This window comes from Emydura macquarii, unplaced genomic scaffold (assembly GCF_026122565.2).
Source record: "Emydura macquarii macquarii isolate MOO-44397 ecotype Brisbane River unplaced genomic scaffold, CSIRO-AGI_Emac_v2 contig_2636, whole genome shotgun sequence".
NCBI lineage: Eukaryota > Metazoa > Chordata > Testudines > Chelidae > Emydura > Emydura macquarii.
Window position 1 is genome coordinate 35,613,068 of NW_027132773.1, and position 13,077 is coordinate 35,626,144.

At 36.5% G+C, this 13,077-nt stretch overlaps 1 protein-coding gene across 1 annotated transcript in view; it reads left to right on the forward strand.

The window, feature by feature from the left end:
* The window catches only part of LRRK2 (leucine rich repeat kinase 2), an 87,305-nt gene that overhangs the window by 21,359 nt on the left and 52,869 nt on the right, over positions 1 to 13,077 (forward strand). The window contains exons 13-24 of the mRNA XM_067564429.1: positions 768 to 892; positions 3,851 to 3,984; positions 6,640 to 6,784; positions 6,929 to 7,068; positions 7,826 to 7,954; positions 8,038 to 8,208; positions 8,919 to 9,177; positions 9,437 to 9,625; positions 10,000 to 10,118; positions 10,674 to 10,743; positions 11,299 to 11,519; positions 12,066 to 12,316. Coding sequence (XP_067420530.1) covers positions 768 to 892; positions 3,851 to 3,984; positions 6,640 to 6,784; positions 6,929 to 7,068; positions 7,826 to 7,954; positions 8,038 to 8,208; positions 8,919 to 9,177; positions 9,437 to 9,625; positions 10,000 to 10,118; positions 10,674 to 10,743; positions 11,299 to 11,519; positions 12,066 to 12,316 — 1,953 coding nt within the window. The remainder of the gene's footprint in view (positions 1 to 767; positions 893 to 3,850; positions 3,985 to 6,639; positions 6,785 to 6,928; positions 7,069 to 7,825; positions 7,955 to 8,037; positions 8,209 to 8,918; positions 9,178 to 9,436; positions 9,626 to 9,999; positions 10,119 to 10,673; positions 10,744 to 11,298; positions 11,520 to 12,065; positions 12,317 to 13,077) is intronic.

Here is a 13,077-nt window from a genome sequence, read left to right on the forward strand (position 1 = left end):
ACAACCATATTTACATATGAAAGTAGCCGTATGCAATTGTATAAAGTCCTTTCAATTGGCAAGAAAGTGCATTTTTGTTTACCTAATTGGTGTATAATAGAAACATTTTAAAGAAAACATTGCTACGAAGGAGTGAAATTTAGAAAACCTAAAGGACAGCAGCCTTAGCATGTGTTTAGGGGCTATTTTTTACTACTCTTAAGGTAATGAAAAACATTAAAATAAAGGAGAAAATGCCTTCAAAAGCTAATTAGAGGCTTTGTTGCTACCCATTTTGGAATGCCAATAGACTGAGCTAGGGTATGCTTTTGATCCTAATAAAGGCAGTTTTGATAGATCAAAAGCTGATATGACAGATTGTTTCTTTTCATTTCTGCAGGTTTCTGTCAGTTCATGGACAGTTTATTGAAATTATGGAGCAAAGGGAGTGAGTGAGGACACATCCTTTCTTGTATCTAGACCAAAGTTTTAAAGTGGTACATATGAAATGTACATTTCACAGTAACATGCTCTGTATGTTACTAGTCTGCATTGCATAGAAAACAATGTTCCAGAATGGAAATTATATTTAGTATTATAAATAGAGATTAAAAGCATAAAGATAGTGTAAGAAAGAAAACTATAATAGCTGAATTTGTTTGCTAGTTAAAATTGAGAAGATTATTGTGTGCAGACTCTCATGCTGCTGTTTACCAAAATAAACTAACATACAGTTTAGAAATGCATTATTTTTATAAATTCTGTAAATGATTAATTTACTCTTTCAGTTTCCCCCATCTGGATGTAGTGATAGTAGTTGCGTCAGGAGTCATAAAGGCCATGAGGAAACATAAAAAGGTGCCATCTGTACAGCTGGAGGCACTTCGAGTCATTTTGCGTTTTCTGATCCCTGGTAAGTCGTCTAAGGAAAATAGTTGTCATTATAGATCAAATGGGAGAATATAAATAGGTAGGCTGTTTTCTGATCTTTCTTAAAATATTGAATCGTGCATCCTGTAGTGGAACTTCTTATAAGTAATTTTTACTTGAATTTCTATAATTAAAGGAGAACTTTGATTGAAATAGCTAGAAACATAGCTAAAGTAGAAGAAAAAGCTTGGCAGACATTGAACATCTTGGGCCAAATTGATCATTGAAATGCTATTTACTTCTCCAATGATGGACTTACACCAGTGATCAATTTGGTCCATTGCTGCTTACCTTCATACTGTTGACATACTCAGGGAATATGGATTCATTGTCATGACTTTATACCTTAATTATACGATGGTCTATTAGTGATAGACTGAAATAACGAACTTTCTTTCAAATTGGATGTACTAGCAGGAGTTATTACTTCAGTACAATGTCATATAGAATATTAGTAATAGGATTTCAGACACTGAGTAGTGGGAGCAGTGACTTCAGGGTTAGAAACGTATTAGCTCTTGTCTACAACAAGTAGCTGTGAGGCCAAATTAGATGATTTAGGACATTCTTTCCAAAGACGAAACACCTTAAAGGCAATCTGCAAGGGGGAAAAATGCATGTTCCTTTTGTTCTTTATTGTGTAGAAACAGAAGGCTTGGACAGGGTTAGAAAAGATTATTTTTTGTTTTGTTACCTTAGCATTTTTTAAAAATCAAGAATTTTAAGTCTTGTCCTCTGTTTTTTCAGGAAGTCACATTAGAATACTAAATATCTGGAGTGAGAGCTTTCTCAGCCTTAACTGAAGAGATAGGGAATTGAGTCTTTCTGAAGACAGCTTTTCTTGCAAGTGATTGTCAGCAGTTCTAGTTAAGTTCCAGAGGGGTAGCCCTGTTAGTCTGTATACAGCAAAAACGAGAATCCTGTAACACCTGAAGACTAACAAATTTCTGCGGGCATAAGCTTTCGTAGGCTGCAACTGATTTCGTCTGTGATTTTTCATTTCATGCATCTGAAGTGGGTTGCAGCCCACGAAAGCTTATACCCACAGAAATTTGTTAGTCTTCAGGTGCTACAGGACTCTCGTTAATGCTAGTTAAATGACTATTGACAAAAATAAATAGTTTTAAACAGTCTGACTAAAATGCAGGTTTCTCTTACAAGTGCAGATTTCAGTTTCTTGTCCCTTGTGATATAATCTTATTATTTCTCCATTCATTTAGTAAGTCCTTGAGCAAAAGCAGGAGAATTAAGATTTGATATTCAACTGTAACAAACAAGCAGGAGAAATTTTATTTATTTATTTTTGCAAAAATCTTGCAGGCAACATAATGAAGCCAAAAAAATAAGTGTTTTTTCCTTTGCATGTTCCCCTAGTTGGCATTTTTGAAGATTAACACAGGAAGAATGTTAAATTCTTCTATAGAAAATATAATCAGCACATTCTTGAATCCTAAAGAATCTTTTAAATAATCTCTAGGTACTTTCTGTAGTGCCACTTTGCCCTGAGTGCTGATAAGTATAAAAATGTTAAACTAACAGGACCATGCTCTTTTATGTGTGCACAATTTTAATTGATATCTGTGGATATAATTTGACTTCTAATCTACGGCCAAAAGATGATCTAGTAGTCTAAAATTGCTTTTAAGTGTTTTTTTTCCAAGAAAATCGTAGACATTTTAAAGTAGATTAGTATGGACTCTGAGAAACAGAGAGCTCTATTAAGTAATTAATTTCTTGCTAGATTTTGAACTGAAAGTGAAAAACAAAGTTGACTTTTTTATTTCTCTTGAATCTACTACTGGCTGGTGCCCTACAGGGTTGTCTGTATGATTAGACTTCATCCCCCACTCACAAAAAAGAACATGATCTCTCTGTACCACATCTGATTTTATTAGGTTTGAGGTTAATTGGGATTCAGTTAATGAATGATTAACATCACATACAAGTTCACATGCAAAAAAAAAAAAACCAATTTGTTGCGACCAAAATTCTTTGGAGTGAGTATTCATTTCATAATAAGCAACAATATGGGGAAACAGAGTTCTGATACCAGGGGCTTTCAATAACTCCAGTCAGTGACATTACAGGAGTGTGAAAACAGTGGGAAAGCAGAAGTAGGCTGCCATGGGGTGCACTCACTGCTGCTGGCGCCTCCTCCTGGCCATCCTGGAGATTAGCTCTGGCTAGCTGTTGCACACTTCTGGGGTGGTGTCTCTCCCATCATCCCCTTGCCCTGCAATCCCTTCTCACTCTAAGAACCACAGCTTCCTCTTCATGACTCAGCCCCCGGCCAGGTCACCATACCCTGGAAGGAGGTGGGGGACAACATGTATCAAAGTCTTGACATATAGACCCAGGCAGTCTTCCTGTTCATTGTCCTGCCAGTGCCACTTCATCAGCAGCTGGTAGGGGAACACGGGCACACCCTCTACTCCAGGACTCAGCTCAGAGGCCCTCTCATCAGCAGCTAAAGTTTCACCTACCCCATACCTCACAGCACTTTCCCCTGAGCCTTGCCTACTTTTCTGGCTTTCCTCTTCTCTGAGCTTGCCAAGCCACACTCCCGCCCCCAAGGGGGTAACTGTAAACTTCTTGCTTCTAGCCTCAGACACACCTCCCTTCTCCTAGGGGTGACTGCAGACTACCTCCCTACAGCCCCCTTTTGCTCTCAGCTTCTGGTTTTATACAGGCATTCCCTTGTTCCAGTCCAGCTGAGCCTCATTTAATCAACCCCTGCTTCCTGGCTTCTCCTCCAGGGTGCAGCCTATAGGTTAATTGGGCCTAATTTACCCTCTTAGGGTCAGTGTGGGGAGTACACCCCATCACACAGGTCTCATGAGTTGTTTGTAAATAACTTTGCATCAGTTGAGTTGCAGTATTGGTTTTACAAAGAAAATGTGAAATCTGTTTCCCTGGAAAAGTGTATTTCCGTGTGTTACAGGTGCCATGAAAGAATGGCAGAATGGTTCTTCGGGAGCTGTGGGAGATGCTGACTTGATGCTTACTTTAAAAGTAATTAAAAACCAGTGTTTATTGGAGGGGACTCACACACTAGTGCTTGATGCTTTGAACAGGGTATGGTTAAAGTCTTTCTTTCTCCTAATAAATTTGCTTGGTATTTTACAGTTCCAATTGATGACTTATTTATAACTTTGAATGCAATGAAATCATGTTCTTGTTGATTTGATAAACTCTACCTTAGATGACCTCTCATACACATGTTCATCTGCATTAATGTTTTTTTCTTGCTCTAAATTCATTCTGGAATATGCCAGAGAAGTTCATCTTTCATGCAGTAATTCTAGTGGATATTCATTAGAAAATTTAATGTTTCTTAAACATTAAGTTCATTTGCAATTGTTTATGATGTAGATGATATTTTATACATTACAGACTATTTTTAAACATGATCCATGAATGTCCTGCATACGCTAAAATGTAATTTGCACAGAAAAAACTGAAACTATTCTCTTTGTGATTTACCTAAAACTTGTAAATATGAATACAGATTTCTTGGATTCCAATAGAACAGTTCCGGAGGGGTAGCCGTGTTAGTCTGTATACAGCAAAAACGAGAGTCCTGTAGCACTTTAAAGACTAACAAATTTCTGCAGGCATAAGCTTTCGTGGACTGCAACCCACTTCGTCTGATGAAAGCTTATGCCTGCAGAAATTTGTTAGTCTTTAAAGTGCTACAGGACTCTCGTTGTTTTTGCAATAGAGCAGTGTTTCTCAACCTATTCCATACCAAATAGAACTGCCTAGCACTGCTTTACCCTCTATCCACTGGGAAGAGCAGGATGGTTGCAACCTCTTGGGAAGAAACCTGGAAAGCAAGAGGCACCTGCAACCAGGTTCCAGCAGGATAGGGAGACAGAAAACAAAATGTTGGGCCCTGGCTGCAGCAAAATAGTAGTTCTATGGCAAAAATGCTGAATTCTATGGCACATTGGAAAAATGCCAAATCCCACGGTCCATGCAATCCATATGGCCTTGATTGAGATGAATGAGGCAGTTCAGACATCTCTGAGAGCAGTGTTTCTCAACCTTTTCAGGTTGGTGACTCCTTAGTGGAAGTCAAAATTTTCATAACCCCATTATATTTATTATAAAAGTAGTCACAATAAACAATGTATCAATGCTAACAATGTAATTTATTGTCTATGTTTCGAGGTGTTGAGTAAGAATACTTGACCTTGAAGGGTAAGGATGTGCAGGGAGTGGGAAATATGATTTTTCTTTGCTTTAAACTAATACAATTTTCAACACTTTGTGAACCCCCTTATTGCTTTTTGTGACTTCTATGGGGGTCACAACCCACTGGTTGAGAAACACTATCTTAGAACTATAGCAGAATCAGGCAGGCCTCACTGCATCAGTTTGCGCTTGATTCACGTTCTTAGGGCTCTCCCAACACTAGAAGGGCTAAACGTGTAGTTTTTTAAAGAAAGGATCAGAAAGGGAGAAAGAGGGAGAATGGTCATCATCCCTTTGAGATCAGCTTGTGACTTCCCAGGGGATCATGACCCACATGTTGAGAAGCCCTGCAGCAGGACAACTGGCTGGAATTTTATCTTCAGGCTAGAAATGTAAATAAAGGAAACAGGGAAGAATTGCCCCAAATAAGCTAAACCAGTGGTTCCCAACCCATGGCCCAAAAGTAGCCCCTAGGGTCTTTCAAAGTGGCCCGCCACTCCCCACTAGCTGCAGAAGGGAGCTGCTGCTTAGGGACCCAGGCGGAGCATGTTCCCGAGGGGCTACAAGACCAGTGCAGGCTCCTTGCTGCAGCCAATGGGATGGGAGATCAGTGCTCCTCTCCTCTTGGCTGTAGCAGGGAGCACGGCAAAGTGCTCTGCCTGGGTTCATAGGCACTGGGATCCCTGCTGGAGCCAGAGGGAGGAGAGATCAGCGCTCCCCTCCCTGGGCTCCAGCAGACAGCAAAGCACTGTGCCTGGGTCCCTAGGTGCTGGGGTCCCTGCTGGAGCCTGGGGAAGGGAGCACTGATTTCCTGTCCCCCTGGCTGCAGAAGGAAACCACTGCCTAGGGACCCAGGTGGAGTGCATGGGGCTACAGGATGCAGACAGTTTCCCTGCTGCAGCCAGGGGGATGGGAGATCTGCAATGAGGGGGTGGGGGCTGCTGGTAGAGACTAGTGGCCCTTCAGGGTTGTAAAAATGACATCTGTGGCCCTCGAGCCAAAACGGTTGGGAACCCCTGAGCTAAACGGTTGTTGCATAACTGAAATAAAGGTTAGATATGTTTCAAGTCTCGTGTACGTCTTAGGCTTAGCCCCCAGGCATGTCTTCCTTCATGTCAAATAACCCAGATGATGCTGACCTTTGGATTATTAAAAGCCTCCCATGTTTCTGAGCCATTTTGAGCCTTTCAACAGCCTCCCATGTTTTTGAGTCATTTGTCTTATGTTTCACAGAGGCTTGTTTTTTGTTCTGTTTTTCTGGACAATGGGGAAAGTGTGCTCTTTTTTTTTTTTTTTTTTTTTTATTTTCTTTATAATAAAAATGACTAAATAGTTTTTGTTTTGTGGAAAGTTTTGAAAGCTGAAACAGAGGGTTATAACGGAAAGGTTTATTAAAATTTAATTGTAATGATTACTGTCACATCAGCTATAATTTGACACCTTTTGAGAAAAAAAATCACAAGCAACTTTCCTTATCACACTGAGTAGCAGAGAAAAAAATCTGACCTTATTTTGTATTTATTTCTCTTTTAGTTTATTGGGAATCCTGGCATTCAGAAATGTGGATTAAAAATACTTTATTCTGTAGCAGAATGTTCTGGTGCACCCCAAATGTTATCCCAACAAGGAGCTACAGACACTGTACTTCACACGCTACAGATGTATCCAGATGATCAAGGTACTATACAGGAAGATGTTTTGTGGCTTAAATATGAATCTCGTAATAGCCTGTATATCTTTACATCATATTAGAAATATAAAATACTAAATTTGTCTCTTTAATTCTAAACCACTAATTAACATTAATATTCTTTTTTTCTAGAAATACAATGCTTAGGTTTGAGTCTTCTAGTATCTTTGATTACAAGAAAGAGTTTGTGTATTGCAACTATGCATGTGCTGGCAACAGTTCTGGTTTCTACTTTACGACGATTTAAGGAGGTCGTTGAAATACAGATACACGTATGTGATATATTTGAGTGTAAAGATGAGAATGAATAAAAAAATGGGCAGGTTTATTTTAAAAGCTTTATTTGATATATAAATTTGAAATATCTGTGTCTGATTTTTTGTTTGTACAGCACCTAACAAAATGGGGTCATGGTTCATGACTAGGGCTCCTAGTCACTACGGTAATATAAATAATAATGATATAATTACTATAGAGCTGAGCAAGTGAACACTTAAAATTAAATTGAACTGTTGAAGTTCCTATAGTGACTGCTGTCTTAGAAAACATGAATTCAGTTCAGAATATGTACCCATAAATATGGGTGTTTACCTGAACCTATATGGACTGCAAAACTAGAATAGATATCCCCTGATAACAATCTTTCTGTCAATCATCATTTTATAATGTACCCATCATTGTGTCAGAGCACCTTTTATGAAAAATAAACACAAAAATACGTGTCTTCCAGCTCTGTCAGCAACAACAAGTTTAATGTTGTTGTTGAGATTTTTTTTTTAAATATATATGTGTGGAAGCTGTTGTATTTGAGAAGGTTATTGTGGGAAAGTTTATTGAACAGGTGGGTTTTGCACATAGTTTTGAACATGGTGAAGGTGGTACTCATTTTATCAGGCAGTGAGTTCAATATTTTTGGTATGGATCCTGTGGATGTGAAGCTTTCCCTGTTTGTCATCAGCTTTATTTTTCCAGTGATGTTTTTTAAATGTCCATTTTTTTGTTGATCACATCATTTTGTTATGTTTGTAGGGATTTCACACGATCTTGACAATCCTTGACTTGTCACCTTGTTTTGCAAAGCTGCTGATACATGAATCATTTGACACAGTCATTTTTTATCAGATGTCCATGTGTTTCACTGAACAAAGAGACCAGCAGGTATCCTCTTTCTATCACACCACATGTTCTGAAATGTTCTGATGTTTGCTACCTTCATTTCAATTATTTGTTCTCCCATTCAGTTTCAAAGATTGTGCTGTAAATGCTTCGCTAAAATAGCCAACAGCGATGATTTAAAAAACATGATGCTGGAGAAGGCATGTGCTGAGTACAATAGCATTATGGCTGAATGTTTACTTTTACTGGGAGCTGATGTTAATAAGAAGACAGAGTTGAGCTCTTTAATCTATCAGGTAGGTTCATGAAAATATAGATCTTTGCATTGGTTATATAGATCTTTGCATTGGTTTGAAATATGTCACTTTTTTTGGTTGATTTTAATTTGTGTGTGCATGCCTGCATGAGCAAGATTAATCCTGCAGTGTTCTGAGCATCCTGTGGGGGAATGTTTCAAAGCTGCTTGGGGACTAGGGCACACCTAGCATTAACCTGCAAGGCAAAGTAAGGGCTGGCATAGCCCAGAGGAGATTGGTTGTGTGGTTAACTGACTAGAGGTGTCTGGGAGCTGACAGTCAGTTAAGTACAAGCAAGTCTTCCTCTCCTTGGAGAGCACAGGAGTGAAAAAGGGCTCACGATCCTGGGTACCCCAAGAACCATCACGTTGTTGACATCAGATTGCAGCAGGCAAATCACAAATTATCCACCATTTTCATTGGAGTAACCAACCACTTGTGTGTACTTATGCCAAAATATACGACATTTGCCACATGTTTTGGAGGTGTCTATTACGCCTGTGGGCGAAAGTAGCCTAGGGGACTTGATCAGTGGGCCCACTCCGTGAGGCAGCTTTGAAAATCTCAGCCTTGATGTTTAGGAAATTCTGTGGTATAGTTCATGGGGGGACACTATATTGAGAATATGGTGAAGTAGCAGTTGCAACAACTCTTTTGTTAAAATCTGAGCTACTGCTTTACACATGTTTTATTAATTTCTTCTGCAATAGGTTTGTGAGAAAGGAAGCAATCCTAAACTGGTGGAACTGCTATTAAATAGTGGTGCTCGAGAGCAGGATGTTCGGAATGCTTTAACAGTCAGCATAAAGAAAGGAGATAGCCAAATCATCAGCTTGCTCTTGAGGAAGCTTAGCTTGGATGTAGCTAACAGCAGTATATGTCTTGGAGGATTTTGTATTGGGAGAATTGAACCTTCCTGGCTCAGCCCTTTGTTCCCAAATAAACTTACTCCTATAAGAAAACAAACAAGTAAGTGTTTGTAGAATTTGTTGTATTAAAATATGATAACCCCTCCTAATGATATTTTACAAACCTTTAGAAAGAGTTTTAAAATTGAAGTACAGTGTTATAGAGCCTGTTCTGTAGGTAGTGAAAATCAGCATAGCTCTGTTGGTTCTGAAATGGCCCCTAAACTTTAAAAATAAAAAATCAAGTCTTTAATATAAATTTTTAATCTTCATGAATTTACTGAAGAACATGCACTTTATTGGTTTCTTACATGTCTTAGATGCAGGTTCTGCATTGGCAAGAATGGTGCTCAGATACCAAATGAAGAGTTTTTCAGAGGACAGATCAAGATCCAGTTCTGATGTAATCTTCTCTGAAAATGCACTGGATATAAGTGATGATTGCATGTTCATGCCTGAGCCATTAGTAGACAGTGGTTTTTGCTTGAGTGATGATATTGATAGTGAAGGTACATATACTCTAGCCATTTTGTCTTCTCTTAACAATGTCCATCTAGAATTTGGGATGTAAATTCAATTTAAAGCATTTTAGCAACTATTGGACCATAAAGTAATAAATAATAAAGTATATACCCCCAATTTATTTGTTTTAAGGTAGAACACTTTAGGATATATTTATATAAGCCTTTGTTATGATGTATTGGAAAACAGTGGTGGGTAAATATATGTGTCTTCAAAACACAAAAACATTGTTTTTAGGTTATCCACTTGTTAATTTATTTTCTATCAATACATTTGCTAGAATGAGCTCATACAGAAAAATGTCGATATGTGTATTATTTGGCTGAATATTCTGTTATCCTATGTGATCACTTTGTAATAGGGAGTGAAGGTTCATTTCTGATGAAAAAGAAATCCAAGTCCATTCCAGTTGCTGCCTCATATAGAGACACACCCTTACAAAGATATTCTCCTACTTTGCAAAGACATTACAATTCTCTGGTAAGACAAGTAATTTATTCACTATAAATCTCCCTAAATCCATCATGTGTTGCCTAATGAAAAACTATTAATGATAAGGTATCAGGAAATGACCAGTTGTCACCAGTACACCATTTAGTACCTTATAAAATATTCCATAACTGTGTGATGACTGCTCCCATCTAAATAAAATGCTGTCACAGATAGATAGCATTTTATTTCAGCAAATGTTTATGAACTGCCTATGGCAAACAGTACAAATAAGCCATTCTGATGTAACGAGAACTATTTAAACTTGAGGTTTGGGTCCTAATACTTTTAAAGCTAATTGTCGTTTTTATGTTGCCAAAGAAAAATAGCCTGTAAATTTCATTATACTTGATACCTATTTTTGTTTTGTATTACAAGTTGGCAGTTCTTAAAAAATAGTAGATAAGTTTAAAAATTACACCTCTTTTGCGTTACTACATGGATTGGTTTCAGATTGCTATAAAAAGTTAACTGAATTCATACATTTTTTAGAGATGTAAAAATATTCATACCTGTTGTTTTTTGTTCTGTTTTGGGATTTACCAGGGACCTGGTTCAGATTATGAATCATTAGTGAAGCAAAGAAGAAAATTGTCGTCTTCAGATGAATCTCCCAGTAAGTAAGCTGTAGAAATACATAATAGGTTTTCCAGTTTAACATGTTTTATGGATAAGTGTAATCAGTTGAAGGTTTCAATTGCGGTAAACCATATAAGCAACACTGGTACTGTTTTATTAAAGTCTGAAGAAGTAAGAGTAAGTTTTCTAAAAATATTATTTAGAAAAACTACTTGTAATTCTTTAAACATTAATAAAACTGTACAAATGTTGCTTATAAAGTGAAACACTTGTCTTCAGCTTTACAAAGAATTTCTATAAGATTTTTGTGTAATAATGTACATTCATGACTGCCCTTAGAAACATTTTAAAGCCATTTCTATTATGCAGAACACTCCCTATAGAACAGTATGGGAATTTGAATTACAGCTTCTTAACAGAAGTTCTCATTGGCTTCATTTTAAGCCAATATCTAAACAGTCATTGCCTCTATTGGATACAGAGTTAGACCTCAAATTTTGTGAATTATAATTGAGAGATAAATGAAATTGTGTTATTAAATTGTTGTATGTTTTACCAGTGAAGGTGAATGCATATGTTTTTGTTTTAATAGAGGTGATCTCAAAATTCCGATCACATTTAAGACGATCAGAAAGTTTGTCTTCATTGGTCCCTGAGAGAGAATATATTAAGTCACTAGATCTTTCATCAAATGAGCTGGAGAATATAGATGCCATCAGTCAGAATTGCTGCTTAACTAGTCACTTGGAACGTCTTGAGAAATTGGAGCTGCACCAAAATGCACTCACAAGCATTCCAGAACAACTGTGTGAAGTAATTTTATGTCATTTTACATAATGCAAGAAAATGTTACCTGCAATAAATTATCAGTTATTTTAAGATCAAAGACCAGACTGCCATAATTGTGCCTACATGTGTACATTCACACACATAATTTGCATATGTACAATTTTCATGCAGTAATCGAATGTGCAATTAGCCAGTTAGTTGTGCAGACATGTTCAGGGAGTTTCTGTGTGATACTTACTTCCCAAACTGATCTTCTGCAGTATATCTTACAGATAATTACATGGTTGCATTACATACATGGAAATCAGAACTGCATACACTACTTATATACTAACGGCTTTGTGTAATTGTACTAGTTAGTTTTATTACAGCATGCCTGCACATCCTCTTTATTTTGTGATATAATATTATATAGTACATTACAACAATGACCATTTTCTCTCATTTACTTGATAGGATAAATAAAATAAATATGAAGTAATTGCCTAAAATATTAATTTAGTTTAAAAAGTTAGAAATTCATATCTTTATGTTGTACTTCATAAAAATAAATTCTCCTTTTTTTTCCAGACTTTGAAATGTTTGACTTATTTGGATTTGCACAGTAACCGGTTTGCATCTTTTCCTATTTATTTACTGAAAATGAATTCTATTGCAAACCTTGATATCTCTCGGAATGACATTGGCCCTTCCTTAGCTTTGGATCAACATACCAAATGCCCAACTCTAAAGCAGCTTAATCTATCATACAATCAACTGTCAGACATTCCTAAATTTCTTGCTGATGTTGCAGAAAACCTGGAAAAGCTAATGCTAGAAGGGTAAGAATAGTACCAATTTATTTGATTACTGTTTAACAGAAATTGCAGGAAATAATCAATTTATTTCATCCAGTATAATCAATGTAATTGAATATAAATTATTTTCTGTATAAAAATGTGTTATAGTAATTGTTATCAAAATTAGTAAAATGATTACTATTAATTATTAATAATGATTAATAATGACTATTAATGATTAAAATGATTGTTATACAATAAAGAGGTACATTAGGATGTCTATATACATTGGTATGAATTAACGTCGATTTAGTAGTATGCTGGAAGAAGATGTTATGTTAATCATTTTGCCTATGTGTTGAATTGTATATCAGCAGGATCTTCTGTGTTGTTTGTTATTTAGCTATTGTGCTGATCATGAGAATTATTTTTGGTGGTATCTTAGCATGTAAGAGTCTCAGTTAAGGATGGTTTAATGAGTGATTCACTATATTTGATTTCTTGAGTGTGGCTATTTTTTAAATTTTAGAAGTACAGAAAATAAATATTTTTGAGACTTTATTATCTTTGTTACTGATTTGAAATAATATAGACAATGCCAGTATCTCATCCAGAGGAGACAGTATTATTGATAATATCTACCATTTACAGAATTGTCATACATTTCCAATACTTTCTTTTGATATAAATGAAAATTTATCTTTTTCTTCCCAAGAAAAAAGATAGCAAAAAATAAATAAATAAATTTTAATGGCTTGAATTAAATTCACAAAAGCAAGGAGAATGCAGAATCCAGATTTCCA